The sequence below is a fragment of the Chiloscyllium plagiosum genome, chromosome 11, assembly GCF_004010195.1.
Source record: "Chiloscyllium plagiosum isolate BGI_BamShark_2017 chromosome 11, ASM401019v2, whole genome shotgun sequence".
NCBI lineage: Eukaryota > Metazoa > Chordata > Chondrichthyes > Orectolobiformes > Hemiscylliidae > Chiloscyllium > Chiloscyllium plagiosum.
In genome coordinates, this window is record NC_057720.1 from 78,690,441 (window position 1) to 78,709,985 (window position 19,545).

A 19,545-nucleotide genomic window follows, 5' to 3' on the forward strand; every position below is an offset into this window, starting at 1 on the left:
TGAGAGGGGAAAGATATAAAAGAGACTTAAGGGGCAACTTTTTCACGCAGAGGGTGGTACGTGTATGGAATGAGCTGCCAGAGGATGTGGTGGAGGCTGGTACAATTGCAACATTTAAGAGGCATTTGGATGGGTATATGAATAGGAAGAGTTTGGAGGGCTATGGGTCGGGTGCTGGCAGGTGGGACTAGATTGGATTGGGATATCTGGTGGGCATGGATGGGTTGGACCGAAGGGTCTGCTTCCCTGCTGTACATCTCTACGACTCTATGACATCCCACAAATGAATTAAAAAACATCCCTCTCACTATCTTCCAACTTCAGATATTCCTAAAGCTGCCATGGCACAGCATTGCCCTGTGGGGTTATTATGCACTACCGAAATTCCAATAAAGGGCATGTGGTCCTTGCTCAATTGATCACTGATTCAAGACACATTCAGCTTCAAAATGCCTTAATCGCTCATTCCATGCCCTATCACGTGGAAAATATTCTTCAGTTAAATAAACAATAGTTGTTCCGAATTTTACTTTTACAAGAGAATGCAGGAGAAACTGAAATCATGCACCATATTTTGCTGATAAAATAATGACACATTAATGATTCATACTGTTATGAATGTGCAAACCAGCAAGTTCACGGGATCAGGACATCCAACCTGAGTTCCAAAATCTCCACAAACAACAGGGTCAACATTTACCAGGAGATTTGTCTCCCAATCACTCCCATACCTCTCCTCAGCAAAACCCAGTCTTTTGTGTGCAATGCTGTCAATTGTGAGGAACTTCTCCAACTCCACTTTGATTATCTTCATCGACTCTATAATCACTTCACAAGCCAGAAAAATCTAAACTCTCTAAATGTTCTGATGAGAGACTGGTTTGCCCAGTTAATTTCTCATCAGTTTTTTAACAAACTTGCTGAACCTTCGAAAACAAAATGCTTAACACGCACGACTGACAGTCTGATCACAGTAAAAAAGGTCTTCATGCTGCTCCTATATGGCAACACTTCCCATGTGAATCAAGCCTCAGTCCTGAATTACTGCTTCTTCAAATCACAGAACAAGAGTGGAATAAAGGTTCAGCCCTGGGTGTGATTCACAGCAGCAATAAATCACAGCCTTAAATAATTCATTTCTCAGGAGACAGCATGATGTATAAAGTTAATGGTGCAGCCCTGGGCGATGTTGTCAAAAAGAGACACCTCTGGATTCAGGTACATAGTTCTTTGAAAGCTGCGTTAGTTAGACAGGGTGGTTAAGAAGGTGTTTAGCATGCTTGCCTTCATTGCTCAGACCTTTGACTATAGGGATTGGGACGTCATGTTGAGGTTGTACAGGACATTGGTGAGTTCATTCTGGAATACTGTGGCCAGTTCTGGTCACCCTGCTATAGGAAGAATATTAATAAATTGGAGATGGTTCAGAAAAGATTTACTAGGACTGGAGTTTGAATTATAAGGACAGGCTGGGACATTTTTCACTGGCGCATAGGAGGTTAAGGAATGGCCTTTTAGAAGTTTATAAAATTATGAGTGGCGTAGATAAGGTGAGTAGCAAAGGTCTTTTCCCTGGTACAGGGGAGTTCAAAACTAGGGGATATATATTTTAAGGTGACAGAAGAATGATTTAAAAGGGACCTGTGGAGCAACTTTTTCCACACAATGGTTCGGACATGGAATGAACTGCCAGAGGTAGTAGTAGATGCAGGTAGTTACAACATTTAAAAGACAGTTCAGTCAGTACATGAATAGGAAAGGTTTAGAGGGATATAGGCCGAAAACAGGCAAGCGGGACTAGTTTAGTTTGGGAAATTTGGTTGGTATGGACAAATTGAACCAAAGGGTCTGTTTCTGTGTTGTATAACTCCATGACATAATAGCACAATGAACCAAAAGGGTTGATTATGGTACAGCAGTAGGCATTGTTTCTTTGTATTTTAGTAAAATACACAAGGTTTAACATGGTGGACAAATTAGTAAAGTTAGATCACACAGGATTCAGGGTTGCCAATTCGATACTTAATGGGCTTAATGGCAGGAAATAGAACGTAATGGTGGAGGGTTGCTTTTCGGACTGGATGCCTGCGACCAGTGGTGTTCCACAGGGATCGATCGGTTCTGGCTCCTCTTCTGTTTGTTATTTATATAAACGATTTGGATGAGAATATACAAGGCATGGTTAGTAAGTGTGTGGAGGACACCAAAGTTAGTGGTATAGTAGACAGTGAAGAAGGTTTTTTTTAAATTACAAAAGGATTTGATTAAATGGGTCAATGGGTGAAAAATGTCAGATGAAGTTCAATCTGGATAAATGCAAGGTATTGCATTTTGGTACACAAACACGGGTAGGGCTTATACAATTAATGGTAGGGCCTTGGGTAGTGTTGTAGAACAGAGGGACCTAGGGGTGCAGGTACATCATTCTTTGAAGTTTGCATCACATATGGATAGGATGGTTAAAAAGACATTTCACATGCTTGCCTTCATTGCTCAGTCCTTTGAGTATAGGAGTTGGGACGTTATGTTGAAGTTGCACAGGATATTAGTGAGGCCCCTTCTGGAATACTGTGTCCAATTCTGGTCACCCAATTATAAGAAGGACATTATCAAGCTGGAGAGGGTTCAGAAGGGATTTACCAAAACATTGCAAGGTATGGAAGGTTTGGAAGGCTGGGACTTTTTTCACAGGAGCTTAGGAGATTGAGGGGTGACGTGACAGATGGTTATAAAATAATGAGAGGTACAGGTAGAGTTGATGACAGCCCTATTTTCTCTAAGATGGGGAGTTTCAAGACTCAGGGTCACAATTGTACGAGGAGTGGACTGAGGCAAATTATGTTTTACACAGAGGATGGCTTGCTAAGGAAGTGGAGGATGGGGGTACAATTACATTTAAAAGACATTTGGATGGATACATGAATAAGAAAGGTTTGGAGGGATATGGGTCAGGAGTAGGCAGATGGGACTAGTTTAGTTTGAGATTATGTTCAGCATGGACTGGTTGGGCTTCTATGTTGCATGACTCAATGAATGATAAAGACAATCAACACAGCTTTAATTCCAAACAAACAATCTGTAAACTTCAAAGGTATGTAAACTTCACAATGCCTGATTGAGATTCTGTCCCCACTCTTTGAGCACACTGAAAGGGGAGGATCTAATTCTTCAATGACATCTACAGATTTCAGTTTACAGAGCTTTCGATCACAACAATGATTGGATTGCTACCTCAAAATTCTGCAAATATCAGTCAATTCATTTCATTTCTGGGAGAGGTGACCTAACTTCAAATTGCAAACACTGTTAAGTTTACCAGTAAAGTATTGGAGTGGACATTTGTGCACGCTGGAAACCTCCAGGGAGCCGAGATATGGTCCATTGTGTTCCAGACCCTGAGTAATGATGCTGGCTGCAAAGGGACTGAAACCAGGCTTCAAACCTTTGACTATATCACCGTACTGACTGTTCTTGAAAAATATAAAAGTAACGCTGAATTTCATGAGCTGTTTTTGAGCAAGATCACAATCGGTCTGCATAGAACAGAATATGCCTTAAACCCAACAAACTTGAGTTTCTTTAACATATATTTCTCTCTAACAACTGACTGTTCTCAGTCTGATATGGAATAATATCACAATCAAACATCATATTGTCCAACTATATATTATGCAGGCAGGTCTGTAGGAAGTTTGGAAAATGAAATGTTCTCCCCTGTCAAGGGATGATTACATAAACATTTTCACATATTTTGTTGGGACCACACTGGAATACCAGGAAGACTGTATGGTTGAATGTGTCATAAAAGGAAGTATAAAGCTGTTGGAAATGTTCAGTCAAGAACTTGGAGAGCCAATTGTTTACTCAGATTACCATAATGACTCAGAGATCTTAAAGATTGCTGCCAGATTCTTGCTGTTTCTCAAGAACAGATGAAATCAACTCTGCTCTTTCAGGAGATCACAGCCATAACCTCAAACTGATCTCTCAGCAGCTAACAACTATGGAACTTAAACTGAAAGAATTAAGTTGGATGATGACAAAATATAGCCTAATGCCATATCTCAAACACACAAATAACAAACTTGAATGATTCTTGAGCCTAGAACTTTGAATAGAAAGTTTGTAACCCTAATTATCAAGAAACCACTTTAGTCTTTTTTTAATATAAAGGTGATCACAATTTAGTTCTTGGCCACAGAAACTGATTTTTAAATATATAAATCTTTGATGAAATGAAACTTATACTAACAATTGACAATTCATAGTCTGCACTTGACAATTCATATATTCTCCTTTATGGGAATGATTTGAAGACACTCCTTGTATTTATTGTGTAAATGCTGAGCTACTGAGGATCCTTAACATTGCCCTTCTAGTAACTTGCAAGCTCTGACCACGAAGGAAAAAGGATTGGGTAGAGGCAAGTTCTGAATCAGTTCAATGCACCTCCCTACTCGATCTACACATTTTCCGCAGTGGGGGAGTTTAAGACAATCCCACAAATGTAACTGCACCTTGAAGTGCATCTCAGGCAGAGGAAACGTGAAAATGAGTATGCTGACTGCAGAGCCCCCTTTGTGTATACCTTAGCAATCTCAAAATCCTCAGGTACATCTGTTGCAGCAAGGGAAATAAGGGCATTGATCTTACCATTGTCGTGAGTAAGGAGTCTCCTTGCTTCCACGTCAAATTCCTCTTTGCTAATTTTTTGCTTGAACCAAAGTTTCAGGTTTGCCCAATATCTGAGAAAGAAACAGACGAAGAAGAGAAACTTATTTATTCACCCAGAGATAAGTATTTGAAATCCACTTGAAAGCGTGACTAAATTGTGATATTTGAAAAGATTTTGTGTAAACATTTGAAAAGATAAATTAGAGACAGCGAACATACAACCAAAGCATTATTCAGAGAGCAATATTAAGAAGAATATTACTGAAGAGAGAGAATATTCTAATAGTGAAGGCAGCGTTTGGTATGCTTTTCTTTATTGGTCAGAGTATTGAGTACAGGAGTTGGGAGGTCATGTTGCGGCTGTACAGGACGTTGGTTAGGCCACTGTTGGAATATTGCGTGCAATTCCGGTCCCCTTCCTATGGGAGGATGTTGTGAAACTTGAAAGGGTTCAGAAAAGATTTACAAGATGTTACCAGGGTTGAAGGAATAGGGCTACAGGGAGAGGCTGAATAGGCTGGGGCTGTTTTCCCTGGAGCACTGGAGGCAGAGGGTAACCTTCAAGAGGTTTATAAAATCATGAGGGGCATGGATAGGATAAATAGACAGGTCTTTTCCATGGGGTTGGGAATCCAGAATGAGGGGCATTGATTTATGGTGAGAAGGGAATGATTTAAAACGAGACCTAAGAGACAACTTTTTCACACAGAGGGTAGTGTGTGTATGGAATGAGCTGTCAGAGGAAGTGGAGGAGACTGGTACAGTTACAATATTTAAAAAGGTATCTGAATGGGTATATGAATAGGAAGGGTTTAGAGGAATATGGGCCAAGTGCTGGCAAATGAGACAATAATAGTTTAGGATATCTGGTCAGTATGGACGAGTCGCACCAAAGGGTCTGTTTCCATGCTGTACATCTCTAAGAAACAATTGAGATACAACTACACTGCCGGATGCATGACATAGGACATCTACTAGGGGAAAGATGTAGAGGAGCAAATTTGCAGGGAGGTTGCTATGCACCTTGAAAGTGTGGAACTTTAATTATTCCACGATACACTGGGCTAGCAGTAATAGTATTGTCAGGTTCTCTAACCCCTGAAAGAGATAATTTGTTTCTAAAGCTATACTTTTTAGTTCAAATTTTAAAATGAACATTGCTGAACTATAGCACGGCCACTGCCAATCACAATATTTAAGTTGACTACAAAATTTTCAGCAGCAATTAGACAGGACAAAAGCTAAAACGAGCGCCCCCCAGGAATGTCACACCTTCCAATCTTCAAACTTAAAGAACCAGGAGATGAGATGCTTCTCCAAGGCTGAGAAAATAAAGGGAGAGCTATCAACTCTTTATCCTTGAAATGGTGTGAATGGATCAGATATCCCATATAAGGAATAATGCTGCTACTCAAAGCTATTGAATCTACTTAGTAAAGTTAAAAATGATTCATCCAGGAATGCTACTGCATGACCAAACCTCACGGTACATGAAAGAGGTTCAACTGTACACTTTCTGAACCTGCTCCTCTTTCCCCCCTACCCGCACCCAAGTCTGTAAAAGGCAGATTGCTATTAGCATACAAATGAAAGCAAAGTAGTGCTTTAGATCTTGTAAGTCTAAAATAGAAACAGCAAGTGCGGGAAAAACACAGTAGGTCTGGCAGCATCTGTCAACAGAAACGGAGGTAACCTTTCAAGTCCAGTGACTCTTTTTTTGGAGCTGTCTTTGGAGTTCAAACAAAACTAACTGGACTCAAAAGGTTAATTTGATATCTCTCTCCACAAAGGCCGTCAGATCTGCTGAGTATTTTTCCCAGCACTTGCAGTTGATATTGTTATTAATATCAGTCAGCTGGGAATCTGAGCCCCACCAACATTACAGTTCAAACCCAGGCTGAGCAAAACCTATCTCAAACTTGGACCACTTCACAACTATGGAAGAAATTGGATGTTCATCAAAAAGATGGACACACCTTCAACTACAATGAAGAAATTCTGCCACAAAATCCCGCCTTCACTCAACTACCCTCCTCACATCCACACTCCTCGGATTTAGAAACTCTACTGGGCACTAACTTTCTGCACTCATACAAAAATCACGCGCTAATGCCCATATTAAATTATTCTTAATTAATTGTAATCCCTACCTTTCTACCCTTTTCCTTTCTTAAATTACTCTTTGTTGTATATTTCTGTGTGCATGTGTTACAACAATCATTCCTGCGTTTGAATGCATAACTAAACCCTAAACAGTGTTTGTTGGGGCCATTGAAAAAAATAGGCTTCACAGAGTTTGAAATTAATACACCACAGCCTATTTCAAAAGGGGAAATAAACATGATTAAAAAACATCTCTGCATATGGACATTAAAGTAGAGAAATTATAATAATTTAATACAGCTCCCTCTCCCTTTTTACAACAGTATAAACAGCACAAATAAGGAGTGTCTGAAATGTGCTCATAACAGCATCACTTCAAGAACAATGGTGCTTGTGTCATTAGTTTTTGGATGGCTTTGGAAAGAATAAGGAACAACCTAGAATAGAAATAGCTAATTAGAGGAAGGTCAACTTCAGTGATTTGAGAATGGAACTGTCTTAGGTCACTTAAAATTGAAGGGTGGCCAGTAAAGCAATAATAGAACAATAGACCACCTATAAAAAGGAGATTGACTTAAATGAGAGATTGGCAGTTCACATATAGGGGAATCCAAAAGGCTACTAAAGGCACATAAGAGGTAAAATGGTAGTTAAAGAACAGAGGACATAACGGACGTACTAAACGAGTAGTTTGTATCTGTACGTATGAAGGAAGGCAATGCTGTCAAAGCCATAGCATAGATTAAACTTAAAATAGAAGCCATAACTATTAATTTAACCTGGGGCACTGTTATTTTCTAGGTCTGTAGATTGTGAAGGAGCAAAAATCGCTTTTAATAGAGTGATATGTACTTCTTGTCAGATGTGGGAGTTTAAAGAGAGTTTAAGGGTTACTGTGGATTATATCTGCTCTAAATGCTGCTGGCTGCAAATCTTATCAGATCGAATGGATCGGTTGGAGAGACAATTAGAAGCAATGAGGAATTTGCAACAGCAACATTATGCGATGGACGGCAGTAATGGGGGGGGGGGGGGGGGTGAGTCTCAGACACTAATCTATGTGACTGTTAACTCCTGGAAAGGTAAGAGAGGTAGGCAGCTAGTGCAGGAGTCTTTTGTGGATATACCCATTTTAAACAGGAATGCTGTTTTGGAAAATGTAGGGAGTGATGGACTCTCAGGGGTACGTAGCACGAACAACCAAGTTTCTGGTGTGGAGAGTGGCTCTAATGCAACGAGGGGTATGTCAGGTTCCAGGAGAAAGTGAGGTCTGCAGATGCTGGAGATCAAAGTTGAAACTTTATTGCTGGAACAGCACAGCAGGTCAGGCAGCATCCAGGGAACAGGAGATTCGACGTTTCGGGCACAGGCCCTTCTTCAGGAATGTTCTTCAGGAATGTCAGGTTCCAAGCGATTGCTTGTGTTAGGGGATTCTCTAGTTCGAGGTACAGACAGACGTTTCTGTGGCCAGCAGCGAAAAATCAGAATGATGCGCTGCTTCCCTAGTGCCAGGATCAAGGATGTCTCAGAGAGGGTGCAGAATGTTCTCAAGGGGGAGAGGGGCCAGCAAGAGGTCATTGCCCACATTGGAACCAACAACATTGGAAGGGAAAAGGTTGAGATTCTGAAGGGAGATTACAGAGAGTTAGGCAAGAATTTAAAAATGAGGTCCTCGTGAGTAGTAATATCTGTATTACTCCTAGTGCTACGAGCTAGTGAGGGCAGGAATAGGAGGATAGAGCAGATGAGGAGATGGTGTATGGGGGAAGGATTCACATTTTTGGACCATTAGAATCGCTTTGGGGTAGAAGTGACCTGTACAAGGAAGACGGATTGCACCTAAATTTGAAAGGGACTAATATACTGGCAGGGAGATTTGAGAGGGGGGGGTGCGTGGGTGGGGTTGGGACCCAGGGAGATAGTGAGGAAAGAGATCAATCTGAGACTGGTACAGTTGAGAACAGAAGCGAGCCAAAAGTCAGGGCAGGCAGGGACAAGGTAGGACTAATAAATTAAACTGCATTTATTTCAAGGGGCCTAACAGGGAAGACAGACGAACTCAGAGCATGGTTAGGAACATGGGACTGGGATATCATAACAATTACAGAAACATGGCTCAGGAATGGGCAGGACTGGCAGCTTAATGTTCCAGGATACAAATGCTACAGGAAGGATAGAAAGGGAGGCAAGAGAGTAGGGGGAGTGGCATTTTTGATAAGGGTAAGCAGTTCAGCTGTGCTGAGGGAGGATATTACTGGAAATACATCCAGGGAAGTTATTTGGGTGGAACTGAGAAATAAGAAAGGAATGATCACCTTATTGACATTGTATGATAGACCCCCCCCAATTGTCAGAGGGAAATTGAGAAACAAACTTGCAAGGAGGTCTCAGCTATCTGTAAGAAAAATAGGGTGGTAATGATAGGGGATTTTAACTTTCCAAACATAGACTGGGACTGCCATAGTGTTAAGGGTTTAGATGGAGAGGAATTTGTTAAGTGTGTACAAGACAATTTTCTGATTCAGTATGTGGATGTGCCTACTAGAGAAGGTGCAAAATTTGACTAACTCTTGGGAAATGAGGCAGGGCAGGTGACTGAGGTGTCAGTGGGGGAGCACTTTGGGGCCAGTGACCATAATTCTATTAGATTTAAAATAATGATGGAAAAGGGTAGACCAGATCTAAAAGTTGAAGTTCTAAATTAGAGAAAGGACAATTTTGACGGTATTAGGCAAGAACTTTCGAAAGCTAATTGGGGGCAGATGTTTGCAGGTAAAGGGACAGCTGGAAATTGGGAAGCCTTCAGAAATGAGATAACGAGAATCCAGAGAAAGTATATTCCTGTTAGGGTGAAAGGGAAGGCTGGTAGGTATAGGGAATGTGGATGACTAAAGAAAGTGAGTGTTTGGTTAAGAAAAAGAAGGAAGCATATGGAAGGTATAGACAGGATAGATCGAGTGAACCCTGACAATAGTATAAAGGACGTAGGAGTATACTTAAGAGGGAAATCAGGAGGGCAAAAAGGGGACATGAGATAGCCTTGGCAAATAGAATTAAGGAGAATCCAAAGGGTTTTTACAAATACATCAAGGACAAAAGGGTAACTAGGGAGAGAATGGGGCCCCTCAAAGATCAGCAAGGCGGCCTTTGTGTGGAGCCACAGAAAATGGGCGAGATACTAAATGAGTATTTTGCATCAGTATTTATTATGGAAAAGGATATGGAAGATATAGATTGCAGGGAAATAGATGGTGACATCTTGCAAAATGTCCATATTACAGAGGAGGAAGTGTTGGATGTCTTGAAACGCATAGAAGTGGATAAATCCCCAGGACCTCATCAGGTGTATCCTAGAACTATGTGTGAAGCGAGAGAAGTGATTGCTGGGCCTCTTGCTGAGATATTTGTATCATCAATAGTCACAGGTGAGGTGCCGGAAGACTGGAGGTTGGCTAACTATAGACCGGTGAGCCTGATGTCAGTGGTGGGCAAGTTGTTGGAGGGAATCCTGAGGGACAGGATGTACATGTATTTGGAAAGGCAAGGACTGATTAGGGATAGTCAACATGGCTTCGTGTGTGGGAAATCATGTCTCACAAACTTGACTGAGTTTTGTGAGGAAGTAACAAAGAGGATTGATCAGGCAGAGCGGTAGATGTGATCCATATGGACATCAGTAAGGTGTTCAACAAGGTTCCTCATGCGAGACTGGTTAGCAAGGTTTGATCTCACGGAATACAGGGAGAACTAGCCACTTGGGTATAGAACTGGCTCAAAGGTAAAAGACAGAGGGTGGTGGTGGAGGATTGTTTTTCAGGCTGGAGGCCTGTGACCAGTGGAGTGCCACATGGATCGGTGGTGGGTCCTCTACTTTTTTCATTTACATAAATGATTTGGATGTGAGCATAAGAGGTACAGTTAGTAAGTTTGCAGATGACACCAAAATTGGAGGTGGACAGCAAGGAGGGTTACCTCAGATTACAACAGGATTTTGACCAGATGGGCCAATGGGCTGAGAAGTGGCAGATGGAGTTTAATTCAGATAAATGCAAGGTGCTGCATTTTGGGAAAGCAAATCTTAGCAGGACTTATCCACTTAATGGTAAGGTCCTAGGGAGTGTTGCTGAACAAAGAAACCTTGGAGTGCAGGTTCTCAGCTCCTTGAAAACGGAGTCACAGGCAGATAGGATAGTAAAGGCGCGTTTGGTATGCATTCCTTTATTGGTCACAGTATTGTGTACAGGAGTTGGGAGGTCATGTTGCAGCTGTACAGGACATTGGTTAGGCCACTGTTGGGATATTGCGTGCAATTCTGGTCTCCTTCCTATCGGAAAGATGTTGTGAAACTTGAAAGCGTTCAGAAAAGATTTACAAGGATGTTGGAAGGGTTGGAGGGTTTGAGCTATAGGGAGAGGCTGAACAGGCTGGGGCTGTTTTCCCTGGAGTGTCGGAGGCTGAGGGGTGACCTTATAGAGATTTACAAAATTATGAGGGGCATGTATAAGGCAAAGTCTTTTCCCTGGGGTTGGGGAGTCCAGAACTAGAGGGCATAAGGTTTAGGGTGAGAGGGGAAGGATATAAGAGAGACCTACAGGGCAACCTTTATATGCAGAGGGTGGTACGTGTATGGAATGAGCTGCCAGAGGATGTAGTGGAGGCTGGTACAATTGCAATATTTAAGAGGCATTTGGATGGATATATGAATAGGAAGGGCTTGGAGGGATAAGGGCCGGGTGCTGGCAGGTGGAACTAGACTGGATTGGGATATCTGGTCGGCATGGATGGGTTGGACCAAAGGGTCTGTTTCCATGCTGTACATCTCTATGACTCTAAGAGGCTATTGCCAAGAGACTGGATGGCTAAAACCTGACAAAGTTGAAATATTAGAAAAGGCCAAAACATACAAGTCGCCAGGACAGGGTGGAATGCAAAGGACAGAGAGAAGCAGGGTAGAAAACTATTTATCACCCAGGGGTGGTGACATTCTGAAATCCAGTGATTGAAAGACCAATGAGATGGATTTAATTGTGGCTTTCAAAGGGGAATTGAATAAATACCTGGGGGGGGCTACAGAGAAAAGACCAGGGAGTGGAATGAGCTCATTTACCCTTGCCAAGAGCCAGGAACTGACTTGAAGCCTGAGTGGTCTCCAGAGAAATATCACCAGATGCTTCTCAGAAACAATCAAAAAGAAAATGAATGTCAAATCAAACAAGATCATACAAGGAAAGCTGACAAAATATTTAATGGAAGAGATTCTAAGAAGGATCCTCAATGAGAACAGGAACAAAGAAAGGCAAAAAGAAGTTAAGTCTGAGCAGCTTAAACAACCGAAGGAAGATCTTGGGAAACAAAAGGAAGTAAGGGTGTAAAGGTGGCCAAAGAAATAGAACATTGACTAGAACTAGGGATTTTTTGTTAAATACAGTGTTCAGGGATAGTGAGGCCATAGGAATGAGAATTTAAATGTGACAGATCAGCAGGAATAAAGATGTGCAAGGGTAGGGGTAGAGATGAATGAAACTGTGTGAAGGCCAGAAACTAATCAGCAAGTTTGGATAAGCAGATGTTTATGGCGAGTACTCAATGGACCAGTGAAATAACAGATGAGACAAAGACACAGCTCAAAGTCTGAGTAGCAGACGGGTTGAGACAGGGATGCAGACAGGTGGTTTGTTGCACCAGAGTGGGTATCAGAAGAACAGCTGTGCCCAGATTGTTTGCAATTTCAGCTTTCCATCTCTTCAGGCTGCAACAGGTCCAGCGACAAAATCACTGACAAAGATACAGGCGTTGGAGAGAGATTAGCGGTGGGTAAAGCTTTCACATGTCTTTAGCTGGAGAATTCTGCAGTCAATACATACAGAGGGTCTTGCAGCATGGAGGCAATGTTCGTACCTCTGACCTAGGAGGCCTGGGCTCAGGTTCGACCTTCAGGAGAGCTCTAAAATAAAACCAAGAACTACAGATGCTGGAAATCTGAAACAAAAACAGACATTTCTGGAGAAACTCAGCAAGTCTGGCAGCATCTGTGGAGAGCAACCAGAGTCAATGTTTCAGGTTCAACGACCCTTTATCAGAGTTAGTTGACGAATGGACCCTGGAACTGAAACATTGACTGTTTTCTCTCCACAGATGCTGTCAGACTTGCCGAGTTTCTCTAGCAATTTTTGTTTTTAGTTCAAGAGAGATCTTGTGGTGCATTGGTAGTGTCCCTATCTCTGAGCTAGGAAGCCTGAGTTTAAATCCCACCTTCTCCAAGGGTATGCAATAACATCTCTTAACAGGTTGATTAGAAAATATCTACATGGGGAAGGTGATTCATAAGTAATGCAAACTACACCAAAACATCTATTTTAACTCGAGATGACTCTTCGTCAGAGCAGAATTAAAGTGTAGAGGGGATAGCACTAACTGCTTCCTGGTCATGATGGATATCCAATCCCTCTATCCCTCCATTCCCTACCAGGATGGTATGAGGGAGCTCTCGGCTTCTTCCTCAACCGGAGGCTTGAGCAATCCCATCCCCCACCACTCTCCTGTCTGGCTGAACCTGATCTCTTACTAAACAATTTCTCCTTAAATTCATCTCACTTCTGCCAAGTCAAAGGAGTGACTATGGGCACTCACACGGGCTATGTAGAACAACCTTGATCCAGTCTTACACTGGCCCCCATCTACAACTCTTTTTCTCAAGTCTATCGACGACTGCTCGGTGATGCTTCATGCTCCCACCTTTAAAACTTCATTCATTTGTACTTCAATTTCCACTCCTCTATAACTTCCATAGCATCCAATTCTGACATTTCTGTTCCATTCCTTGATTATTCTGTCTCTATTTCTGGAAATAAACTGTCATTCGGTACAAAGCCACTGACACCCATTGCTACCTTCACTACAACTCATTACGCCCCACATCCTGCAAGTATTCCAACCCATTCTCCCAGTTCCTTCACCTACGTCACATCTGTTCAGATGATGCCACCTTCAAAAACAGTGCTGTTGACATGGCTTGCTTCGTCTACGACTACAGTTTCACACCCGCTGTGGTAAACAGGGCCCTCTACCACATCCAACCTGTCAGCCATGCTTCTGCCCTTGCCCCTTCCCATCACTCACAGCACCGTGACCAGGCTCCCCTTGTCCTCATTTTTCATCCCAACAGCCTCTGTATTCAGAAGATCATCTTTGCCATTTGAGACAACTCCAGCAGAACGCCACCACTAAACACATCTTCCCCTCACTCCCCCATCTGCATTTCATTGGGATCATTCCAAGACACCCTAGTCTATTCCAGAACCACCAACACCATTCCCCCACTCCATGGCACCTTCCCAAATAACTGCAGAAGGTGCAGCACCTGCCACACCACCTCCTCCCTGCTCACCACCCAAGGGCCCAGACAGTCTTTCCAGATGAAACATTTCACCTGTACCTCCCTCAATCTTGTGTAATATATTTGTTGCACCCAATATGGCATATTCTACATTGGAGAAACCAAACGGGGACTGGATGACCACCTTGCAGAACACCTCTAGTTTGTGCGTAAGCAGGACCCCAACTTTTAACAGTGTCCTGCTCGCATGCCACATGTCTGCCCTCAACACCCTGTAGTGTCCCAGTGAATCACATTGCAAATTGGAGGAACAGCATCTCATCTTCAGACTAGGCACTTTACAGTCTTCTGGACTTAATACAGAGTTCAACACCTATAAATGGTGAACATTTCTTCCTTTTCTTTCAGCTTGTTTTCATGTCTCCCTTCCCCCCATCCCACTTCCTATCCTTTCAATTCTGCAGGAGATCTGCCATTGCTAGATTAGATTACTTACAGTGTGGAAACAGGCCCTTCGGCCCAAAACGTCCACACCGACCTGCCGAAGCGCAAACCACCCAGACCCATTCCCCTATATTTACCCCTTCACCTAACACTACGGGCAATTTTTGCAAGGTTTGTAGCTCAGGTTAGGGTGTAGGTTTACTCGCTGAGCTGTAGGTTTGATATCCAGACGTTTCATTACCTGGCTAGGTAACATCATCAGTGACGACCTCCAAGTGAAGCAAAGCTGTTGTCTCCTGCTTTCTACTTATATCTTTGTCCTGGATGGGGTTTCTGGTGATGTCATTTCCTGTTCGTTTTCTGAGGAGTTGACAGATGGCATCTAGATCTGTGTGTTTGTTTATGGCGTTGTGGTTGGAGTGCCAGGCCTCTAGGAATTCTCTGGCATGTCTTTGCTTAGCCTGTCCCAGGATAGATGTGCTGTCCCAGTTGAAATGGTGGTTTTTTTCCTCCATATGTAGGGCTACGAGGGAGAGAGGGTCATGTCTTTTTGTGGCTAGCTGGTGTGCGTGTATCCTAGTGGCTAACTTTCTTCCTGTTTGTCCTACGTAGTGTTTGTGGCAGTCCTTGCATGGAATTTTGTAGACTACGTTGGTTTTGTCCATGGGTTGTACTGGGTCTTTTAAGTTTGTTAGTTTTTGTTTTGAGAGTGTTGGTGGGTTTGTGTGCTACTAGGATTCCGAGGGGTCTTAGTAGTCTGGCTGTCATTTCTGAAACTTCTTTGATGTATGGTAAGGTGGTTAGGGTTTCTGGCTGTGTTTGGTCTGCTTGTCGTGGTTTGTTCTTGAGGAATCTGCGCATTGTATTATTTGAGAATCCGTTCTTCTTGAATACGTTGTATAGGTGGTTCTCCTCTGTTTTCCAAAGTTCGTCTGTGCTGCAGTGTGTGGTGGCTCGTTGGATTAGTGTTCTGATGCAGCTTTGTTTGTGTGTGTTGGGTTGGTTGCTGGTGAAGTTAAGTATTTGGTCAGTGTTTGTTGGTTTTCTGTATATGCAGGTTTGTAGTTCTTTTGACTGTGACATCCAGGAATGCGAGTTTGTTGTCGGTTTCTTCCTCCTTGGTGAACTTTATGCCTGTGAGGGTGTTGTTAATGATGTTAAATGTCTCTTCTATCTTGTTCCGTTTTGTGCTGACAAAAGTGTCATCTACATAGCGGACCCATATTTTTGGGTTGATGGTTGCTAGAGCTGTTTGTTGTAGTCTTTGCATTACCGCTTTTGCTATGAATCCTGATAGCGGAGATCCCATGGGTGTACCGTTGGTTTGTAGCCCTAAACACGGAGCAAAAAAACCACCATTTCGACTGGGACAACATATCTATCCTGGAACAGGCTAAGCAAAGACATGCCAGAGAATTCCTAGAGGCATGACACTCCAACCACAACGCCATAAACAAACACACAAATCTAGACGCCATCTATCAACCCCTCAGAAAACGAACAGGAAATGACATCACCACAAACCCCAGGAACCCCATCCAGGACAAACAAATAGAAAGCAGGAGACAACAGCTTCACTTCACTTGGAGGTCGCCACTGATTATGTTACCTAGCCAGGTAATGAAATGTCTGGATATCAAACCTCAGCGAGCAAACCTACACCCTAAACTATGGACAATTTAGCATGGCCAATTCACCTAACCTGCACATTTTTGGACTGTGGGAGGAAACTGGAGCACCCGGAGGAGACACACGCAAACACGGGGAGAATGTGCAAACTCCATACAGACAGTCGACTGAGGCGGGAATTGAACCCGGGTGTCTGGCGCTGTGAGGCAGCAGTGCTAACCACTGTGCCGCCCATTCTCACATTCCAGTCATTTAATCTTAACTGTTCCTACAGCTATTTTAACTCAACACTGTTCGGCCATCAGAAGCAAGAACAATCCTGTTTGCAGATAGCCCCACATCAAGGCATTTGGCTTAAAAAAATGCAGTGACAACTCTTTCCCAGAATGGAAGTCGAATGTTTTTGATATCACACCAAAGCTTTGAGCCTCAATGTTGACAACTTTATATTTAAATAGACTAAGTGAGAGAGAGAGAGAGAGATATGCCAGAAAAAACAATGAGCTGGATTGCAACTTTTCTGTGAAACAAAATCTTGAGCTCTAGTGAGTATTGAAAATAAAAACTTTTTTGAAAGCGGTATTCACGGAAGTTAATAAAATACGCCTCTTGACTATTTCAGAACTAAGGATAGGGCCAAACGACCAGTAACGTGGGTAAGTGTATCCCCACCCCCACAATAAAAGGGACGAAAATGTCTTTATTTGTGCACATTCGTATTGACTACAACAAAACTCCCCGCCTCCTTCTGTCAACCCTCACAACCAAAGAGATTAATGTACACAGAATGGATGTAAATGTAGGAAAGCAGCCCCTGCTCCCGGCCCCTCACTGTGCTGCTGCTGCAGGGAGCAGGGCGGATGGCCCAGGCCCTGGCCCTGGCCCTGGCCCTGGCCCAGGCCCAAGCGCCTCACTCTGCCCCCGAGGCCGCACTCACTGTTTCACATTCTCGCCCAACGCCTCCGTCAACGTCTTCTTCGCCGCCTCCAGTTCGCTGACGTGAGTCGCCATGCCCGCAAAGAGGCCCGGGATGCTCCTCCGCCTCGGCAACCCCTTCAGACCCCCAACATCACTCGGCCCCTCCGCTCGGGCGGACCCTCACCGTCGACGACGTCCCAGCACCACCCCCTACCGGCCTGGAGGACCCAGCTCAGCCTCGTCCCTGCCGTCCTGGAGGACCCAGCTCAGCCTCGTCCCTGCCGTCCTGGAGGACCAGCTCAGCCTCGCCCCCTGCCGTCCTGGAGGACCAGCTCAGCCTCGTCCCTGCCGTCCAGGAGGACCCAGCTCAGCCTGGCCCCCTGCCGTCCTGGAGGACCAGCTCAGCCTCGCCCCCTGCCGTCCTGGAGGACCAGCTCAGCCTCGCCCCCTGCCATCCTGGAGGACAAGCTCAGCCCTGGTGCCTGGAAGGTGGAAGGATTCATAAGACCATAAGACGTAGGAAAGATTAAGCCTTTCAGCTCAGCCTCATTGTCCTGCTTTCTCCCCGTAACCCTAGATCTCTTTGATAATCAAGAACCTACCTATTTCAGTCTTAAATATACAGTGACCTGGCCTCCACATCCTTCAGTGGCAATGAATTCCATAGACTCACCACTCTCCGGGTTGAAAAAGTTTCTCCTTATCTCCATTCTGAAGGGTCTTCCCTTTACTCTCAGGCTGTGTCCTCAGCTCCTAGTCGGCACGGTGGCTCAGTGGTTAGCACTGTTGCCTCACAGCGCCGGACACCCGGGTTCAATTCCCGCCTCAGGCGACTGACTGTGTGGAGTTTGCACGTTCTCCCCATGTCTGTGTGGGTTTCCTCCGGGTGCTCTGGTTTCCTCCCACAGTCCAAAGATGTGCAGGTCAGGTGAATTGGCCATGCTAAATTGCCCATAGTATTAGGTGAGGGGTATGGGTGGGTTGCGCTTCAGCGGGTCGGTGTGGACTTGTTGGGTCGAAGGGCCTGTTTCCACACTGTAATGTAATCTAATCTAATCTAGTCCCTCCTACCAGTGGGAACATCTTCCCAACAGTCACTCTGTCCAGGCCATTCAGGATTTTGTAAGTTTCAATTAGATCCCTGTGCATCCTTCTAAACTCCATCTAGTCCCAGAGTTCTCAGACGTTCCTCAAACATTCGTGGAACTCGATGGATACCAGTAACTGGAGTAGTACTTTCTGTAGGAGAAAGTGAGGTCTGCAGATGCTGGAGATCAGAGCTGAAAATGTGTTGTTGGAACAGCGCAGCAGGTCAGGCAGCATCCAGGGAACAGGAGAATCGACGTTTCGGGCATAAGCCCTTCTTCAGGAATGGAGAATCGACGTTTCAGGCATAAGCCTTTCTTACTTTCTGTACACCCCACAACAGCTTAGGGGATCTAGAGTATATTATTGACCAACATGAAAGTATCTAGCCATCTGTATGCATTTACAAAGAAAGTATGTCCATTTATGTGATGCCTCCCCTGTCATTAAGATCTCTTGGAACTCCTTCCCAACCATAAAAGTCCTAGTTGAAGTGTACTTACTGCCATAATTAGAATATATCAAGGGGATCTAGGGTTATGGGGAGAAAGCAGGACAATGGGGTTGGGCTGAAAGGCCTGATTTTTCCTATGTCTTATGGCCTTATGAATCCATCCACCTTCCAGGTATTAGCTTTGATCCCTCCATGTCATTGCTGAGGAACAGGTCAATCCCATAGCACATCAATGAGCTAGATGACGAGACTTTTAATTTTAGTCGTAAGATAAGTATTGGCCAGGACACTCGGGAGAGTGTCCTGCCCTTATTTGAATATCGGCAGGGCATCAGCACTTAAAAGTTCATCCGAATGACCAGATAGGATCTTTGTTGACTCACTGCTTTGAAAGACATGTGGCTCATTCAAACCTGATTTGCCATTCAATAAGGTAATGTCTGACCATTCACCTCAGCTCCATGTTTGGTGTGTGTGTGCTGGACTGTTTCTCCCAGGTTTGCTGGGTGCTCTGTTGGTTTCTGAGGATGAATGGTGGCGGGCTGGATGCCACTTGAGTGCAGGCCAGAAGGGTTAAGTGAAGGGCTGGTAATATTCCACTGTGGCAGGCTGAGGAGGAGGACGGGAAAAGATGAAAGGAAGCAGGAGGGAAAAATCTGTCAGCAGCTGAAGTTTTAGATGAACTATCAGTAGAACCCACACATTCCCTGGAACGTGGTGGTTTCCTGTTTTGATGTAGGTTTGGGGACTGTACTACTGTTCCTGAATTTGCAGCCCAGACAATGCATGTCCTAAATATGTTATACACCTTGGATAGGCCTCTTTGGCCTTCATGGCTCAGTCTTTGGAAGATAGACCTTTTGCTCAACTGACTGTATTTTCCAAAAGAGATTTTAATTCT

The 19,545-nt window shown here is 43.9% G+C and overlaps 1 protein-coding gene across 4 annotated transcripts in view; it reads right to left on the reverse strand.

The window, feature by feature from the left end:
- tada1 (transcriptional adaptor 1) overlaps positions 1-17,325 on the reverse strand; it is a 72,825-nt gene extending 55,500 nt beyond the window's left edge. For 2 of the 4 annotated variants that reach the window (XM_043699909.1, XM_043699907.1), the window contains exons 1-2: positions 17,124-17,325; positions 4,654-4,745 (exon numbers count right to left, since the gene is read on the reverse strand). In XM_043699909.1, coding sequence (XP_043555844.1) covers positions 4,654-4,745; positions 17,124-17,197 — 166 coding nt within the window. In that variant the 5' untranslated portion in view covers positions 17,198-17,325. Of the gene's footprint in view, positions 1-4,653; positions 4,746-12,641; positions 12,757-17,123 lie in introns of all 4 variants that reach the window. The other 2 variants (XM_043699908.1, XM_043699910.1) reach the window with 2 other exon arrangements.
- Positions 17,326-19,545: the final 2,220 nt, after the last annotated feature.